The 19,579-nt window shown below is 40.5% G+C and overlaps 1 protein-coding gene and 1 pseudogene across 5 annotated transcripts in view; one reads left to right on the top strand and one right to left on the bottom strand.

Annotated features, from left to right (window-relative positions):
• The window catches only part of HSD17B3 (hydroxysteroid 17-beta dehydrogenase 3), a 39,116-nt gene extending 38,055 nt beyond the window's left edge, over positions 1-1,061 (bottom strand). For 4 of the 5 annotated variants that reach the window (XM_039245695.1, XM_039245696.1, XM_039245697.1 and 1 more), the window contains exon 1: positions 884-1,061. In XM_039245695.1, coding sequence (XP_039101626.1) covers positions 884-1,037 — 154 coding nt within the window. In that variant the 5' untranslated portion in view covers positions 1,038-1,061. The remainder of the gene's footprint in view (positions 1-883) is intronic. The other variant, XM_039245693.1, reaches the window with a different exon arrangement.
• LOC120240824 lies at positions 1,036-19,024 on the top strand (annotated as a pseudogene).
• Positions 19,025-19,579: the final 555 nt, after the last annotated feature.

The raw sequence follows: 19,579 nt of genomic DNA, 5'->3' as shown, positions 1-19,579 counted from the left end.
ATAATTGGGATGTCATATACTAAAAACTTCTTCCTTGTTTATCTGAAATTCCAATGTAACTCAGTATCCTATATTTTATCTGATAGCTTTATAATGTTGTTTGTAATCTCTCCTATTTAGCCTAGCATGGTACTTCTAAAGCTGTTTAAATTTCTTCTTCTTCTTTTTTTTTTTTTTAAGTCATTAGATTTCTTGGATTTCTTCATGTAACCTTAGCACTTCATTCAAGGAGATGCTGAAACCATGCCTCATGTTTTTCACCTTAAACCCAGTCATGGGGCTGAAATTCTGCGTGGTAGTTCCCGGAGGTAAATCCCATTAGTAGGCAGTGATTAATCTACTTGGGACACAAACCAGACCCAGATTCCATATCTAACCATCTAGAAAATGTATCCCTATAGAAATCTTTGTTACTTTGATTTTGTAATAACTTTACCTCATAAAAGCGTTCAGAAAAATGTTTTAAATAAAATGAATTAAAATAATTTGTATTTCCAAATTTTGAGACACCCTTCCACAAAGGGGTGTGGTAGTATCCTGGGCCTTCAAAAATCTGGAGAAAAGGATGCAGAAATTTCTGTAGCATTTATTATTTATATCACCAGAAACTCCAATAAGGGAACAAACCAACTAATAAGGTTGAGAGGGCAAGCACAGAGGTGAGAATTGAGTGGCATTCTTCCAGTTAATTCTCCTTGTGCACCACACCTGGTTTTTTCTTAAGGAATTCAGATTTCACTCTTGCTTTCCAGGCACCCAAATAAAAGTCACCCAAAGGAATTATATCTTTGCTCTCAAAAGGAAAAGATGCAATTCATGTTTTGAGACATATGTAATCATAAGCAGGAACAACAAGAAATAAGAGATGGAAAGTTGTCTTTACCTGCCCACTGTCCCATTGACTTCAAGAAAGACCTTGGCAAAACTTTCCAGAAGTGCCGAAAAATACATTTGGAGAATCTGACACACTTCACCAGGTACACCAGACACACCAGCAACCCTACAAAAATGAAGAACTGTTCCAGAGCTACCCCCATGACTGCACTGGACCAGTTTCAGACCTCACCGGGCCTCTCCACAGCCCTCCGAGGGCGTGGCTGCTCTGGAGGCGTGTCAGTCACCCTTTGGAGTCACCAGCTGCATTCCACTGTGTGGAGACATTTAGATTAGAGTAGCTTCTTTACACAATCCTCTGATTCACAGGACTTTGGAATAAAGTATTTTTTCTAATATTTTTAACAGCACTGTTGGGCTTTTATGACCACGTGGGAGCTAGTGAAGAAGCAAAAGGGCATGAAGAAAGATAAAGCCGGGACAAAGAAAAAATGGCCGCCCAGGTTCTCTCCTGAATTTGGAAGCTAAAAAGGCTGCTAAAAAGGCTACAGAATCAATAAAGTAATGCATTTATTTATTCAACAAATATTTATTGACTGTCTACCAGGTAGCATTGCTGTTCAAGGTGTTGAGAATATATAATAATAAACAAGACCATGTCACTGCTGTGGGGGAGATGAGATTCTAATAAGGGAGACAGACAATATGCAAATATGATAATGTCAGATATCAGTGCCATGAAAAAGTGCTATTGAGTGACCTGTTCAAGCAACTAGTTGACAATTACTTCAGAGAGTGTGTTCAGGAAGGGATTCTATGAAGAGGTGGCATTGCCAGCCAAAATTTGAATAAGAGGTAGCACTAGCCTCACGAAAATGAGGTTACTCATCTAGGTTGAAGGAAGAGCTAGCACAAATGCCCTGAGGAAAATCCATGTATTTGAGGAATAAATAGCACTACATAGCAGAAGGAACAGTCTGTAGAGATCAGGGAAAGAATCAAGTAAGGTGGAGGCCTGGGGAGGAACCAGATTCTCTTGGTGAGGAGTTTGAACTTTAGTCTATATGCAACAGGAAGACAACTGAAGAGACTCAGGCAATAGAGTCATATAACGTGAATCATGCTTTTAGAAGGTCACTCTGGATGCTAACGATGACCTTTTGAGGGTGGGGATGGAGGGTGAGCATGACCAAAGCAGGGGGAGTGAGGAGACAATAGTCATCCAAGAAGACTGTCCCAAAGCTCAGTCCTTGGCCCTCTTCTCTTTCCTAACCATGCTCACTTATTTGGTGACATTAAGTCAATTGCTTGGCTTTAAGGACTTTAAGAACTCCCTCTCTATGCAGAGGACCTCCAAATGTGTAATTTCAGTGGTAACCCAGGCTGGTCATCCAGACTTGCATATCCAACTGCCTACTTGACACCTTCATTTGAATGTCTAATAGACATCTCAAATTAATATGGATAAAACTGGCTTCTGAGATTATCTCCTTATGTGAAAACTGCTCCTTTTACAGACTTTCCTATCTCAGAGAATGGCAATTCTCATCTTCCAACTGTTCAAGTTGGAAATCTTGGAAATATCCTTGACTCCTCCCTTTTCTCACATACTGCAACCAGTCTGTCTCCTACTGACAGAAGACTGGATTTGTTTTCAGTTTTAGATTATGCTGAACAACGCTGCTGTGGATATTCTTGTATATATACTTTATTATACATGTGGAAGTTCCTCCCGTTCTCTGTCTCTGTCTCTCTCTCTCTCTCTCACACACACACACATACACACACACATACACACACACATGATGCCTGAGTCCCACGTATTATATGTATGTACAACTTCAATTCTACTAGTGTATCAGTCAAGTCCACTCAGAAGACACAAACCACACAGCAGTTTGAACAGGGACTATTAAATTACTAACTACTTATAGGGAACTACCTTCTAAAAGATCACAAAAAAGAACTCAAAGACCCTAGGGCTAAAGGAAATTATCTAAGGAACAAACGAATGTGAACCCAAGGCTGGGTTTCAGGACTCACTGGAAAGAGTGTGATTGCAGTCAACTGGATGGTGAAGAAGTTCTCTGGGTTGCCTGAGATGGAGATCTTCACAGTCAAGAGGATAAGACTGATTCGCAGGGAATTGCTGCCTGGGACATGAATCCCCATGGGGATACTGACAAATGTGAGGTGCTGCAGAGCTCACTGAGGTGAGCCTTACTGTGACTCAATTTAGGAAGAATTGACATTTTCGCAATATTGAGTCTTTCAACTATAAACATGGTCTATGTCTCCATTTGGGTCTTCTTAATGTCCATCTTAGTGTTGCTCAATACATTTTTTATAATTTCTCCTAAAATTCTTGCATTTGTAAAAGTTTATTTAAGAAAAATAGCAAAAATATACAAAAGTAGGAGACTAATTTAATTAACTCCCATTTACCCATATGCTATAGGTAACTATAATGTAACTTAGCATATTAAATAAATACCCTTTATTTACTGTGTTTTGTGTACCAGAAATTAACTCTCACTTCATTGGCAATTGTTACTTTGTATATACCCACTTTCCTTACACTCCCCACCCCATAACAGCAAGACTCTTCAAAAGAATAACATAAAAGCAATGCTGTTATTACAACTGAACAATTAATAGTAATTCTCTGGTACTATGAAATATTCGGTCAATACTTAAACATCTCTGATTGTTCATACATATTTTTAAGTTGACTTTTGAATCAGGATTTTTCTTAAAGGCCTCCACTTTACATTAAGTTGATGTGTTTGCTATAAGTACCCTCTCCCACTCTTCTTAAAAATTTCTTAGGGAACCTGGTGGCTCAGTCAGTTAAGGGTTTGACTTCAGCTCAGGTCATGATTTCCCAGTTTGTGGGTTCGAGCCCCATGTCGGGCTCCGTGCTGACAGCTCAGAGCCTGGAACCTGCTTCAGATTCTTGTCTTCCTCTCTCTCTGCCCCTCTCCCACTCACACTCTGTCTCTCTCTCTCTCAAAAATAAAATTAAAATTAAAAATATGTTTTAAAGGATGAGATCATGCCATTTGGGATAATATGGATGGACCTAGAGAGTATGTTAAGTGAAATAAGTCAGAGAGAGAAAGAAAAATACTGTATTATTTCACCTATATGTGGAATCTGTAAAACAAAACAAATGAATAAACCAACAAACAGAGAAACAGACCCATAAATACAACAAACTGATGGCTGCCAGAGGGGAGAGGGGTGGGAGTATGGGGAAAGTGGGTGAAGGGGAGTGGGAAACACAGACTTCCAGTTACAGAATGAATAAATCACAAGGACAAAAGGCACAGCAGAGAGAACATAGTCAATGGTCCTATAATAGTTTTGTAGGGTGACAGATGGTAGCTACACTTGTGAGCATAGCATATGGTATAGAGTTGTGAAATCACTGTGTTGTACACTTGAAACTAATGTACCATGTGTGTCAACTATACTCAGATTAAAAAAACTTGTAGGAGCTATGAAAAAGCAAAGAGACTATGAATAATTTCATATGTATATGAATATGAACATATATAATTTATATATAAATATTGAGAGAGAGAATCTAAAAGGCAAGACCAGCACATAAATAGACTGTCTTAGTCTGAGTTTTTCCTGATATGAAGGCCTTGTGAAGATAATTATTTTGGAAACTGATTCCAATGAGCAGGACTTAGGTAGGGACCAGGAGATTAAACAGAGAGAGATGGAAAGAGACAGATGTGTCCTTCAGCTGATCATTGCTATGGTTCCATCCTGGGATGGGAAAGTCTCCAGGAAGCCATAGAATGCACTGCAGCCTCTTCTTCCATAAATACAGAAGCAAAGTGGGTTTATGTATTGGCCCTAATGCCTATTGATCAAGGTTGCCCCATGGACTATAACTTCCCTCAATTCCAGGTTTGCCTTTATGTCAGGTGACCAGTGAGTTCCTATGGGTAAAGAGGAGACCCAGGGAGGAAAGTGAGACATACCGCCCACTATCAAGTTCATCCTACATTCCTCTCTAAACTGTGTCATTTGTTGATCATATCACTTTCAGCCAAGATCATTATCTGGAGCAACTTCTCAGTTCAAGGGTTAATTCCTCATAAAGCTACAAGCTGCCTGAAGAAAGCACAAATAACGTGGAGTATAAGCTAAAATTCGCGCAAAAGAGATGGACTTTGACAATGGTGGCTCCCCCTTCCTTCCCATTTTTTCTGGCTACCCTGTATTTAGTATGTTTTTTGTATCAGACACTGCATTAAGTGCTTTACAAGGACTACATTTCTTGTTTAATCCTCATAAGGTGAACATTATTACTCTTCCCATTTGAGAGTTGGTTGGCAAAAGCAGGTGTTGTTGATCAGTTATCTCAGTGCATCCACACATGGGGTGGTGCCTGGGTGGCTCAGTCAGTTGAGTATCCAACTTCAGCTCAGATCACAATCTCACAGGTCATGAGTTCAAGCCACACATCAGGCTCTGTGTGGACAGCTGACAGAGCCTGGAGCCTGCTTCAGATTTTGTGTCTCTCTTTCTCTCTCTCTCTGACCCTCCCCTGCTCATGCACTGTCTCTCAAAAATAAATAAACATCTTTTAAAAATTAAAAAATTCAGTGCATTCACATCTGTTGCCAATGGAGAAATAGGCTTAGACATTTAATGAATATGAAGACAAAAGTAACTATTTTTGCTAAGGTTTGGTAAAAGGCCAAGCCAAGCCTCCCTCCCATCACTCTTTTCCATGACTCTGCTCCATTTTTCTTCTGAGTATATTATTTACTGGTTTATCTATTTACTTATTGTTAATCTCCTGCTGATGCTCCATTGGACTGAGACTTTATCTCTTTTGTCAGAACAGTGCCTGGAACATAGTAGGTAGTCAATAAATATTTACTACTGAATGAGAAATAATATGGGTGCCATGAAGTTTATCCTGTTTAAGAACTTTTTGATGAAGACGTGATATACACTGATACAGATACAGGGAAAATTGCAAAGTCTCAGAGACCAAGTATAGACCTCAACTGGAAGCCCATGAAATGAGGATATCAGAAAAACAGAATGAAAAGGGAGAAGATGGAAGGAGATTTATTTATATTCACCCTGTTATTCAAATGTTTATTTGGGTGTTTTATCTATCCCAGTACATAATAGAGGATACAACAGTTTGCATATAATGTGATAAGGTATTTAGGAGAGAGCAAAGAGGAATCAGAACCTGAGGTAATTTAGAGGAAGAAATAGATGTGAAGCCTGAAGAAGGCTCTCTATAGGATATGTATAAGGGCCTGGTCTTCTCTCCAAAGCATCTGTGCTAGTGATTTGTGGTATGTTTTAGGGAAAAGGATTACAGGAAGTTTCGTACTAGAGACACTTGAAGGGAATTTGACTTTGTGGCAAAGCTTTCAGTCAAAGAGGGCAAAGCTAATGCTTTCTATGGATGTACATCATCCAAAAATGGAGAACAAGCTTTCCTGAAGTAATACAAAGAATAAACAATTATGTAAAAATTAGTGCCCTGAGGGTGAATTTCTTGAAAGTGGTAAGGTTTAGAAAATCTGAGAGGAAAAAGGAACAAAACAAATTATGTTGGGCTTGGGGAGTGAGGAGGGTGCAACTGGATGCTGTGTGTCCAGTCAGTAGTTGAACTGGAAGTGTTTGACCAATGAATCATTGTTTTCTTGGTCAAAGATAAATTTGTCAGATAGACCTTCAAAGGGTTCAAGGATCCCAAGGGTGATAACATACATGTGCCTGCTCCTCCTTCTTTGTCTTGCAGAGGGAGACCAAGGATAGGCTGCTCCAAGATGGTTCACTTTGGCATGTAGATTATGCTGAGCAGAAAATAATCAAGGCCCAAAAGCCTCAGAAAGAAACTTTGACCTCCCCCTCCCCACTCTGCCTAGAAGAATTTAGATAGAAGACTTGCTCCAGAAGGTGAGGTGTCACCACAGAGAAGTATATCATGATATGAATTAGGTTTGGTAGACAAGGAGAAACCTAGTGGGGCATATTCAATCAAAGTTCTCTCTATGTCCCATTGTTTCTGAGTGGCCACAGCAAATATTTGGTTTGCCAATCAATTACTCTTCTTGTGAATTGCATTCCTTCCCTCTGTAGTCCTAGACCTCTACCCTCTTCTTAGTTCAGGATGGCATATATGACTAATTTTGCCCGACAGTCTTTGGACTCTCATGTCTATATTTCCCCATACATACAGAACTAAATTTGATTTTCTCTTGTTAATGTGTCATGTCAATTTTTTTAAGTTTATTTATTTATTTTGAGAGAAAGAGACCGAGCGTGAGCAGGAGAGGAGCAGGGAGAGGGAGAGAGAGAATCCCAAGCAGGCTCTGCACTGACAGTGCAGAGTGGGGCTCAAACACATGAGCCATGAGATCATGACCTGAGCTGAAATCAAGAGTCGGATGCTTAATCGACTAAGCCACCTAGGTGCCTCATGTCTTCTTGGTTCAGTTAACAGAATTCAAAGGGCAGAGGGAAACTTTTTCCTCCCCAACAGTATCAAAATCCCTCTCCCACTGTTGTCTGCAGGGCTCCATTTCCTTGTCTGTGGGACAAGGTATGGCTTGGGGCTAGAGGCTGGAATCAGAGGATAACATTCCTGACTCTTACACACCCATGTTTCTTTCCCTTCTTTCAGTGTTGGAACTCTAGGGACCAAATTCCAAACGACATTTCTGGGCTTTCCAAAAACTCTCTGTTTTTGCTGTTCTAACAAATAATATCACTATTATATAGGTGATATAAGACTGACACATGCTGGCTAGGGAAGAAGTACATTTAATGTTTTGATTTCTTCATTTCTTTTAGCAAAAAGTTGTTGTTCCCCACCCATTTCTGCTAGGGCAGAAATAAGGTCCACATGGGGAGGAGACCATTTTGTTTGACTACATTTAGCCTGGTGCCTGGTCAAGATGCCCCACTGAGTACAGCATAGCCATGATGGGAAGGCACAGTGTGGGTAGGCCTAGGCTTGCACAAACAAGGTGCTCCAGCCTCCATGTTGGCTCTCACAAGATTTTCAACCAGGGCCAGGTTATCTTAGTGCAGAATGTCCGGTGACTGCAAATTTGATAAAACTTCACTGAATCACAGGGTTAGTAGAGCCTTTAGTTAGAGGTGAGTCTGAATTAAAGAAATAATTTTTGCCTAGCAGAGATTACATGTATTATTAAACAGACTGTGAAATCAGCACCAATTGTGGGACTAGCCTTCTTTCTCCCAGATACCCAGCCTAGAAAAATTAGAGTCCTTTGGAAATTTCTCCCTTTTCCTTTATGCCCTAGATAGAAGCAGTCACCAAATCCAATCTTAGAACCAACCCCTCCCAGTGATTCCTTCCTTTCCATGCCCTGCCATCTCCATGGCACAGCTCATGGTCTGGGAGGCAGCTGGGAGGAAGCCATGGACTCTGAGAAAGACATTCTAGATGTGAATTTTGGCTCTGTCATGTGACTTGGACAAGCTAAACTTTCTGTCTCTCAAGTCATTCTTATAAAATGGGATTGATAATGCTTCTTACTATGGAGAGTTACTGTGAAGTTTAAATAAAATAACATTGGGGCGCCTGGGTGGCTTAGTCGGTTAAGCGTCCGACTTTCGCTTAGGTCGTGATCTCGCAGTTCGTGGGTTCGAGCCCCGTGTCGGGCTCTGTGCTGACTGCCAGCTCAGAACCTGGAGCCTGTTTCAGTCTGTGACTCCCTCTCTCTCTGACCCTCCCCTGCTCACGCTGTCTCTCTCTCTCTCTCTCCTAGAAATAAATAAAACATTAAAAAAATTTTTAAATAAAATAACATTATAGAAGACCATGTAGTAGTAGTCCCAACAGTTCATTTAGATGTGATGATTAGTAGAAAAGAAATTATAAGGATATATACCAAAATGTTAACAATGTTTTTCTATTGAGATGGTGGATTTAAGGGCTTCTTTTTTTTAACTTACATGTTTGGGCTTTTTTATACTTTTTAAATCTCCACAAAGAACATGTACTATTTTTGTAACCAAAAATCGTAAATGTGAATTAAAATTCCACCAAACCTTAAAGAACTAGCTGAATTGATATTTCCTTTATTAAAACTTTCCAGACCTTCCCATTGGGAGAGATCCTTCTCTGAGCAAGTTACTGAATCACTCTGAGACGAAGCTTGCTCACACATAAAATGGGGACTAAAACTTTCAAAAAAAACATATACGCCAATATGTATATAAAATATACATATATGATACATAAATATATATTTTACTTATTGTATGTTTATTATATATTACATTAAAAATAAATAAACATTAAAAAATTTTTAAGTACTTAATAAATAAACTTTTCTTTTTCTGAAAACCAGAAACAAGCAAACAAAAAACAAAAAAACTATTGAATGTGTTCCAATAAAATGTAATTTACAAAAGCAGTCAGTGGGCCAGATTTGGACTACAGGCCATAGTTTGCCACTCCTGCCCTAAAGACTTGATAAGATTTAGAGTTCAATTTTTTGGTAACTCTTCTTCATATGCAGTGCTGTGTATTTCTAGAGGAGGTATGTGATGTCTGGTTGTCTCTTTTTCTGATACTAGTAGTCACTGATTATCAGTGCCTAGATCCAGTTTTTCTTTTTTTAATTTATTTTGAGAAAGAGAGAGACAGCACAAGTAGGAGAGGGGCAGAAAGAGAGGGAGACAGAGAATCCCAAGCAGCCTCCCCAGTGTGAGCACAGAGCCCTGTGCAAGGCCCAAACCCCTGAAACCATGAGATCATGACCTAAACTGGAACCAAGGGTCAACACTTAACTAACTGGGACACCCAGGTACCCCTAGATCCATTCTTTAATTCTGAGGTGCAAAACGGTGATATTTTAATTCTGTAGTTTTTCTTTCATTGTTCTAAAAAAAACTGAGCTACAGTACGTCCTACACTAAATACTGAAGTATAGTTAACACAGAAAAGGTGAAGTAAATGCTTGATTCTTTCTCTTTATTTATTTATTTCAAAGTAATGAGTTGGTTCCCTGGTATCCTACAAGGTGGGCCAAAGACCTGGTTGGTTATTTTTTGTGGTTTTTGTTTTTGTTTTTGGGGATTTTTAAATTTGTTTCAATCCTTTGTAGTTATTATTCTTATCAGTGCTCAAAGTGGCCCAACTTTGGCCAGTGGGGACTCTTCGAGTTCACTCTTCGGTTCTTTGGGCAAGACTGACAAGACCCCAGCAGTCTTTGCAAGTGTCCGTGTTTTTCTAGAATGACATCTTGTCTAGTTCCTTTTTCAGACATGGAATCTGCCTTCTCTCAAAGGAGCCTGACCTTTTAGTGAAAAATGAGTATCCATTGTTATTAATTTGTCATTAGTTCTAACCCTTCCAGGGTAGAACTGGGAAACTTTTAAGTGAATATACTTCATGAGTCAAAGTTGGGATTATATGAGTTTTACTTAATATCTTTGATTTTATATTTGGATCACTTTTCTCTGACACTGAAAATCTTGATTCTTTACATATTGGCTTTCTCCTCTGGGGTATAAATATATATATATTTTTTGCTTTCATTTTTTCCAGAAATTGGATCTTTTTTAATTCTTTGTGACTTAACTTTATCTTATAAATGTGTAAAACATTTACACGGCTTCAAAGACAAATTAACAAAAGAAAGTTCACTCAGGAAAGTCTTAAGTCTGTCCTTTTTTAAACTGGGCTATAGTTTACATACAATGTCATATTAATTTCAGGTGTACAATATAGTAATTTGACAATTTTATAAATTACTCATTGCACCATGGTAAGTGCAGTTACCATCCATTGCCATATAAAGTTATTACAATATTTTTGGGGTACCTCTGTGGCTCAGTCAGGTAAGCATCCAACTCTTGGTTTCGGTTCAGGTCATGATCTCATGGTTCATGGGATTGAGCCCCACCTCGGGCTCTGCACTGGCAAATGTGGAGCCTGCTTGGGATTCTCTGTCTTCCTTTCTTTCTGCCCCTCACCCACTTGTACTGTCTCTCCCAAAATAAATAGACTTAAAAACATTTTTAAAAATTTTTTCAAAAAAGTTATTACAATATTATTGACTATATTCCCTATTCTTCTGGATCACCCATTACCTGAGCCAGTAAAAAGCCTTTTGGGATCCCAGCTTTATAGAGAGATGTTCTTATGCCAGATGCTTCTTGAGTCAGTTTTTGTCCCCAGACAATCAAAACTGAGACTCAAATCACTCCATTTAGCTAATGTGGTTTCAGTGCTCAATATACTCCTCTAGACTGAAGCTTACTCTTACACTGGAATATCTTGATGTCTTGGTAGCTTTTGATGCTTTTAATAAGACTTTTAATAAGACTTTAAGACTTTTAATAAGACTTTTAAGAATATGTCCTCCTATACCCACAAACAAGAGTAAAAATCAGACATTTTGTTGAACAAAAGAAACCAGACATCAAAAAGTACTGCACTAGTTATCTATTTTGTAGGGAAATTAAGCCAAAACTTAGTGCCTTACAACACTACTTATTATCTCATGGTTTATGTGGATTAGGAACCCAAGCATGCATTGGCTGGGTGTCTCTGGCTCAAGGTCTTTCACAGGCTGCAATCAAAGTACAGCCATGGCGGCAGTCATATCAAGGCTCAGCTCAGAAAAAAAAATGCATTCCAAGTTCACTCATTTTTGTTGCTAGGGTAAGTACACACACACAGCTGTTCCTTGGCAGGTGGGCCTCTCCATAAGGCAGCTCACAAAATGGCAGCTTGCTTCACCAGATCAGGCAAGTGAGAAGAGTCAGAGAGAGAAAGATAGAAGCCACACTCTTCTGTGATCAAGTCTTGGAAGGAAATCACATCACTTTTGGTGTATTCTATGCATGAGAAGCAAGCCCACATTCCAGTCACATTCAAAGGGAGATTACACAAAGATGTAAATATAATGAGGTAGGGATCATTGAGCCCCACATTGGAAGCTATCTACCACATGTACATACTATATTTATGCCATTTATAAGAAGTTCAAGAACAGGCAAATCTAATCTTCAGTAAAATAAATCAGAACATTGGTTTCTTAGTAGAAGTGCAGGGTTGACTGGTTAGGGTCATAAGGAACTTTTCTGGGTTGATGAAGATGTTCTATATTTTGATACACTTATATTTTGATAAGTGTATGTATTTCATGGGAGTATGCTATTATTAAAACTCATTGTACTGTGCATTTAAGGACTGTGTAATTATTGCATGTAAATTAAACTTCAATTTTAAACAAATATTATCCTGCAATTAACAGGTGGGGGAGTTGAGGGGGTGGGTAACTTAGCCTTCCATATTACCAGAAATGGAAGTAGCAGCTCACCTGTGTGCTTGCTTTTATTTATTTTTTTAATAGTTTAATAGTTTATTGTCAAGTTGGTTTCCATATAACACCCAGTCCTCATCCCAACAAGTGCCCTCTTCCATGCCCATCAACCCCTTCCTCTCTCCCCTACCCCCATCAGCCCTCAATTTGTTCTCAGCATTCAAGAGTCTCTCATGGTTTGCCTCTCTCCCTCTCCCCAACTATTTTTCCCTTTCTTCTCCCCCATGGTCCTCTGTTAAGTTCCTCCTAATCCTCCTATACACGCAAACATATGGTATCTGTCCTTCTCTGCCTGACTTATTTCACTCAGCATAACACCCTCAAGTTCCATCCATGTTGCTACACATGGCCAGATTTCATTCTGTCTCATTGCCATGTAGTATTCCATCGTATAAACCACATCTTCTTGATTCGTCCGTTGATGGACACTTAGGCTCTTTCCATGTTTTGGCTACTGTTGAGTTGTGTGCTTGATTTTAAATGAAAGTTCTCACCTTTACTTCTCAATATTAAAAAATATTGGGGCGCCTGTGTGGCTCGTTGGTTAAGTGTCCGACTTCAGCTCAGGTCATGATCTCATGGTTCGTGGGTTCCAGCCCCACGTCTGGCTCTGTGCTGACAGCTATCTCAGAGCCTGGAGCCTGCTTCGGATTCTGTGTCTCCCTCTCTCTCTGACCTTCCTCTGTTCACACTCTCTCTCTCTCTCTCTCTCTCTCTCAGAAAATAAAATATTAAAAAAAAAGAGTTCATTGCTTTAAAAAAAATTTTTTTTTCAAAGGGCACCTGGGTTAAAGTTCAAAGGGCTCAAAGGTTCAAAGGGCTCAGTCAGTTAAGCATCCAACTTTGGCTCAAATTATGATCTAGCAGTTTGTGAATTTGACACCTACATCGGGCTCTGCGAATCTCAAGATTTATTTATCTTATAACCGGAAGTTTGTACCTTTTGATCTCCTTCACCCATATCACCCACCGCCACCCCCACCCTTCTAGCAACCACCAATCTGTTTTCTACAAATAAATCATTTTTAAATGTTTATTTATTTATTTTTGAGAGAGAGAGTGCAAGCGGGGAAGGGGCAGAGAGAGAGAGTGAGGCAGAATCTGAAGCAGGTTCTGAACTGTCAGCACAGAGCTCAATTCAGGGCTTGAACTCACAAACCTTACAAATCTCACAAAAAGTGAGATCATAACCTGAGCCAAAGTCAGACGCTTAACCGACTGAGCCACAGAGGTGCATCTATAAATAAGTTATTTTTTAATATTTGTTTATTTTGAGAGAGAGAGAGAGAGCATGCACAAGCTAGGGAAGGGAAGAGAGAGGGAGAAAGGGAATCCCAAGTAGGCTCCATGCACAGCACAAAGCCTAATGTGGGGCTCAAACCCAGACCCCACCACTATGAGATCATGCATGACCTGAGCTGAAAACATGAGTCTGATGCCCAACCAACTGAGCGCCCCGGGCACCCCCCCAAAAATACATTATTTTTAAAGCTCAATAATTAGTAATAAAACATTTCCCTGTCATACATATCTAGCAACTCTGCATAGGATGGAAACAAATAGTTTGAAAACTGGCCTCTGGAACTAGGATCAAAAACTCAAATGCCTAAGGCCTGGCCCAGATAGGGGCTGAGAGGGGGCTCCAGATTCAAGATATAATGTTAAAACCAAAAGTCAAAGAACATCTTGAGGTTAAAGATATAAATAGAAAATTGAATACAGAAAAAATACAATGAGTATGCAAATGTGTGGGATAATATTTAACCTCCTATATCATTAGAAATGCAAATTAAGTGAATAAAATACTACATATATGCAGATTAGTAGGGAGAACTTGAACCTGTGGCTCAGTACTCATGAGGATGCAATAAAACTGAACTCCTCCCTCATGTCCTAGTGGTGGTTCATTAACTGGCAAATGTTTTTGACATGCACTATTAACCAAGTAGGTTTGAGGCACCTGAGTGGCTTGGTCGGTTAAGCATCTGACTTTGGCTCAGTTCATGATCTTGTGGTTCCTGGGTTTGAACCCTGTGGTGGGCTCTGTGCTAGCAGCTCAGAACCTGGAGCCTTCTTTGGATTCTGCATCTACCTCTCTCTGTGCCCCTCCCTCGCTTGTGCGCTCTCTCTCTCTCTCAAAAATAAATCAACATTAATTTTTTTTTAAATAAACAAAGCAGCTTAGTGGTTGTCTAGGGCTAGGAGTATGATTGGAGATTGACTGGAAATGGGATAAAGGCTCTTTCTGGGGTGATGGATACATTCTCAAATTATTTGGTGATGGTTGCACAACTCTATATACTTACCAAAAAATCATTAAACACTTACTGGTTAATTTTATGGTATTTAAATAATACCTCAATAAATCTGTGTTTTAAAATTGACAGAACTAGGATGTAAACACAGGCCATCTGATTCCAGAAGCCACCCTCACACAACTATTGCCTTCTTATACAACCATAAAAAGAGAATAATATCGCAGTTGGAAAATGCAAGTCATCTAGATGTCAGCAATCTCAATTGGTTTCCTAGATAAAATGCACAGTACTTGACCATTCCGTTCAAAACTACGTACATGTTAACACTATCCACTCCCTGATTGTCAAGCCAATACCATGCCAATATCACAAGTTTAAGACAGGAATGCATGAACAAGTCAGTCTAGACGAGTTGCCCCAAACAGAAGTCCCCAATGTCCTACGGAGTTTCTGAAAAAAAGAAATTACCAACCTCAAGTAATTTTCAGTATCCCTAAAAAACCAAATTGCACAATAGCATTCCATCACAAAGCCGCAAGGGCTAAGAGAGAGCGTAGAGTAGTGTCTACCAAATGTGGAACTTCCATTATTTTTTTCATGGAGTCAGGACACTTGACTTTCCTACCATCAGTGTGTGATAATATGCATGAGTATTGACAAACCAAGCTTCACTCTTCAGAGTTTTACTGGGGCTTCATTACATAGGCATAAGTGATTGCCCATATGGCTGATCTCCGTCTCCAACCTCCCCAGGCCTCACCCAGAGTCCCCACCCTAAGCCACATTATTGCTCTTCCTGGTGTGGCCAGCCCCCATCCTAAATCACACTATCAGACTATCCAGTATGACCCAGAGACACCAGGCAAACAATAACATTCCTATCAGGCATAATATTCCAAGGGCATAGAATTACCTAGAAGGCAAGGGCAAAGGCCAGACATCTTTTTGTGTAAGGTCAAATTCTTTACTGCACAGACTGCCTTTTCTGGGCACACTGTCTGAGCCACTACTCTGATTGCTGGGCAAGGTGGTAGACTCTGGTCTTGTTAGCTTGCCTCTCCCTGCATCAAAGATCTGCCCTACGATCAAGTTGGGGTAGGGTGATTGGGAACCCAATATTCTTGGCTTCCACACCTGGGTAGATCCTCCATCCTTTGGGTGGGGATAGTAAAGGGAGGCCCTATCCATCTGCTGCACTCACCAGGAATTGCACCTCTTCAACTTGGAGAAGATGGGAAACACTGGTGGCCTGCCCCTCTTTGTCAGCTATAGTAACCCTTGACTGGGAGCAGAGAAGAGAAGGAGCCCCATCTTCTTAGCCACACCTACCTGGGATGGAGCTTCCATTGAGTTGAGCTGAGGGAGGGGAAAGGGAGAAAGTGTCAAGGCTCAAATGCCACACTCTCATTGTTCTTGCCACATTTACTAGGTTTTCTTGAATCAGTGTTTCCTCGTTGGCTACATGCTGTTAGGACAGTTTCCAGAGACCTTAGAAGGTTGCTTTTTTACAGGTTTCTCTAGTTTTGTGTGTTTCACTGAAGAGTGGGTCCACAAAGCTCCTCACAGTGCCGCCCCACCTTTGCATAGACCTTTAATATTGTACTCCAGGTAAGAAGTCACAGAATTTGAAGAATAAGGTTCTGTCCTGTGACACAATTGAGGATCCACATTTCTGTTCTGATCTTTGAAGGAGGAGGATATGGTAGTGAAGCCTGAATGCCCTATCCCCACAGTCGGCCCCTCTCTTCTCTCTTGCACTCTCACCCTGGCCCAACTGCAGACAACTGACCACCACTGGCTGAAGGACGACCCCCTCCCACCAGCTGGCAGATGCAAAAAAGGCTCCTAAGTGCCTCTACACCCATTTGGACAACAAACCTCCACTGGTAGAAAGGCCAAAAAAGGAACAATTTCCTGAGAAAACACAATACTCTGGAAATTTCTCTTTTCTTCTATGGCAGGAATCCTCCCTTGTTTTCAGTGCCATGGACCACAGAAGTAGCTTAGGATGACTACAGCCTCCTCCCCTAAATAGTGGCTTTAAATGCCTAGAATAAAATACATAAAATTATAAAGGAAACCAATTACCAAAAAAAAGTTATCACAATATTTTCTAACATAATGTGCTAAAATATGCTTCTTTATGAATGTATTAAATATCAAGAAACAATGAAGGTCTGATAACTTAGAATCCTCAGCAGGGCATAAATGATTTTTCTGCAGAAACCATAGGTGATATGAAAATATCTCAACATCCACTAATAACAAAATCAGAAATACAGTTAATATTCCATGGTCTTGTCTACATTTTCAAATGAAAAATCCTAAATTTTGGTTACGGACCATCAGGATATATTCTTTCCATATCCACATTCACCAATCCCCTAAATCCTGTGAACCCCTGTCTAAAAATCTCCAGTACTGGAAGTATGGTCTGGACCAATAGCCTGGGATGGTGCTTCTCAAATCATCTGGGTCAACATGCAGATTGTTTGTGCGCACCCCAACATTCTGCATTTCTGATGAGTCCCAGGTAACATGGATGCTCTGGCTGTGGACACACATTGTAGAGAAAAAGCTCAGAGGCTCCACTCAGGGGGAGCGGAGGTAAGAGTCAGAAGGCACACAGACAGTGTTTCCTGACCCTGAACATCCCCGGCGGGGCTTGGGGTTTTCTGGCTTCATCCTAAGGGACATGCTTTCTTTATTCCTATATTTCAGTGTCAGATGGTAGAAAAGAAACAGAGATTCTGAGCTGGGCATTCTCAGCTTCATGAGAGGTGCCACGAAGCAGCAAGTACTGGTCACCTAGGCTGTTGACCCTCACCAAGTCCCAACACCCAAAATGGATACAAAAGCACACACACCCATTCACAGAAAGCAAAAATGATTCACAAGGCCAAGTCACCAAGACTTTCAAGTTGAAGTGGTCTTCCATCCTCGTCCCCATCTGACAAATTCATCCTCCCAATACATCTTCTCTGTAGAGCAATGCTCTCTTTAGAGTTCTTCCCCACTGTAATTACAAATAAGAACAATAACAACATGGGGGCCTGGGTGGCTCAGTTGGTTGAGTATCCGGCTTCGGCTTAGGTCATGATCTCACCGTTCTCAAGTTTGAGCCCCGCGTTGGGCTCTGTGCTGACAGCTCAGAGCCTGGGGCCTGTTTAAGATTCTGTGTCTCCCTCTGTCTCTGCCCCTTCCTCACTCATGCTCTCTCTCTCTCAGAAGTAAATAAACATCAAAAAAAATTTTTAAAGAATGAACATAATATTAACAATATTATATTAACATATTATATTACCAATATTACCAATGAATATTACCAATAACATTAACAACAGTAACAAATTTTATTGGTCACTAGGGGCCAAGCAATGTCAAAACACTATACAAGTGTTATCCCACTGAATTCTAGGATAACGCTTAGAGGACGTGCTGTCTTCATTTGATGGATCGGGTGGCTGTGGGTTGAGGGGACACAAAGGCCCGTGGCCTCTATCTCGGTGCCTTGCACACCTGCTCTATGCTGGCACCCACTGCACCCAGCTGGTCACCACCATGCTCTTCTGTCCTGCCTAAGATTTTGCAGACTGGTAACTGAGAAGTTATCTTCTGGAACACAGGACAAACTGTATTAATGCGGATAGCCACACCACGTCTGAGTGTGAGAGGATGACACACACAGAAAATCACCTAGACCAGCGCGCTCAGATATTTGTGAGGATCTGCTCAGAAGCAACCCAGCAACTAAGAACGCAAGCCCACGAGGAGATACATTTCTAGCAAGCACAGGAGTACTGTTTCAGATGTCACACAGATCACTTTAAAACAGCACATGGGCCACCTGGGTGTCTCAGTCAGTTAAGCATCCAACTCTTGGCTTCAGATCATGATTTCATGAGTTTCCTGAGTGCGAGCCCCTTATTGGGCTCCGTGCTGGTAGCACGGGATTCTCTCTTTCTCTCTCTCTGCCCTCCCCAACTGCCCTCACATGCTCTCTCAAAAATAAACAAACAAACTTAAAACAAAAAGACGATGTAAACTTTACTCAGAACAAACAGCCACCAGAGTTAAATGAGTAGTGATGAGAAAAAAAATATGTAAGTTGGAACCAGAACCAAATATGTAGACGGGAGAATTTAGGTCTTCTGAGAAAGTGTCACAGATTCCTTCAAAAGACTCTGGAGAAAAACCTGTCAGTGAGGAATATCCAAAAAAGACTGTGAACAAAGCACAACCTGAATTGGGCATGTGGGGAGATGGCAGAGGGGAAGATGAATTATTCCCAGAAGGAATACAAATGTTTGAACCAGAAAATCAATGCCTCATTGGTGAAGTGAACAGCTGCTTTGATGAACTGGGGCAAATCAAAGGAATAGTGGTTGAAATTTCCAGTCTCTAAGAGAGAGTCACAGAGAAGGGTTTACAAGAAGCTGAAATTGAAGGTATGTAGAAGAGAGGATGTCAAGGAGGGCGATGAGGAGCAGCCCTTAAGAAAAATGCTGGCTTCCAAGTGTGGGCGCTCTTCTGCTGGTGATGTGCTCCTTCTCCTTGCTCTAACTTGATTGACAGCACAGCTGGTCTAGGCAACTGCTATGGCAGGCACTGCCCATTACTTCTGGCACACGCTACGCTGTCCCGGGTCTCCAACACCAGAGTGTGGTTTGTGAGCAGACGTTATCCCAGAGCCACTGGGGGGAGGGAGGCTGAGATAAACATGTACTCTCACGGAAGGTACACCAAAACCTGCGGTTTTAAGCTTATTTTGTAGCTGAAAAACAATGAACACAAATTGAGAAGAGAAAAATTAAGTGCAAATGGTTGTGCAAAAAAAGAAAGTAAAGACTATGAAATTATGGACATTTGTACCTTCACTATTTTGCTGAAGGCACAGAAAAAAATATATATGTGTGTGTATATGTATATATACATAATAAATATATATAACTCTTCTCTAAGCTAGGTTCTATTCTTTAAGAAAACTCAGCTGTCCAAAACTCTAGTGCCCCTGTGTTTGAGATACATTTAATATGCAGGAAAAATATTAAAACATCAGGGAAGAGTCCAAGTTAACAAATGGTGTCACTGTTATTTGCAGTACAACAGCTAGAAGTAAGCAAAATA

Source organism: Hyaena hyaena, unplaced genomic scaffold (assembly GCF_003009895.1).
Source record: "Hyaena hyaena isolate Hyena2069 unplaced genomic scaffold, ASM300989v1 scaffold_269, whole genome shotgun sequence".
NCBI classification, from domain to species: domain Eukaryota; kingdom Metazoa; phylum Chordata; class Mammalia; order Carnivora; family Hyaenidae; genus Hyaena; species Hyaena hyaena.
Note: the sequence above shows the minus strand (reverse complement) of the source record. Positions and strands in the feature narration are given on the sequence as shown.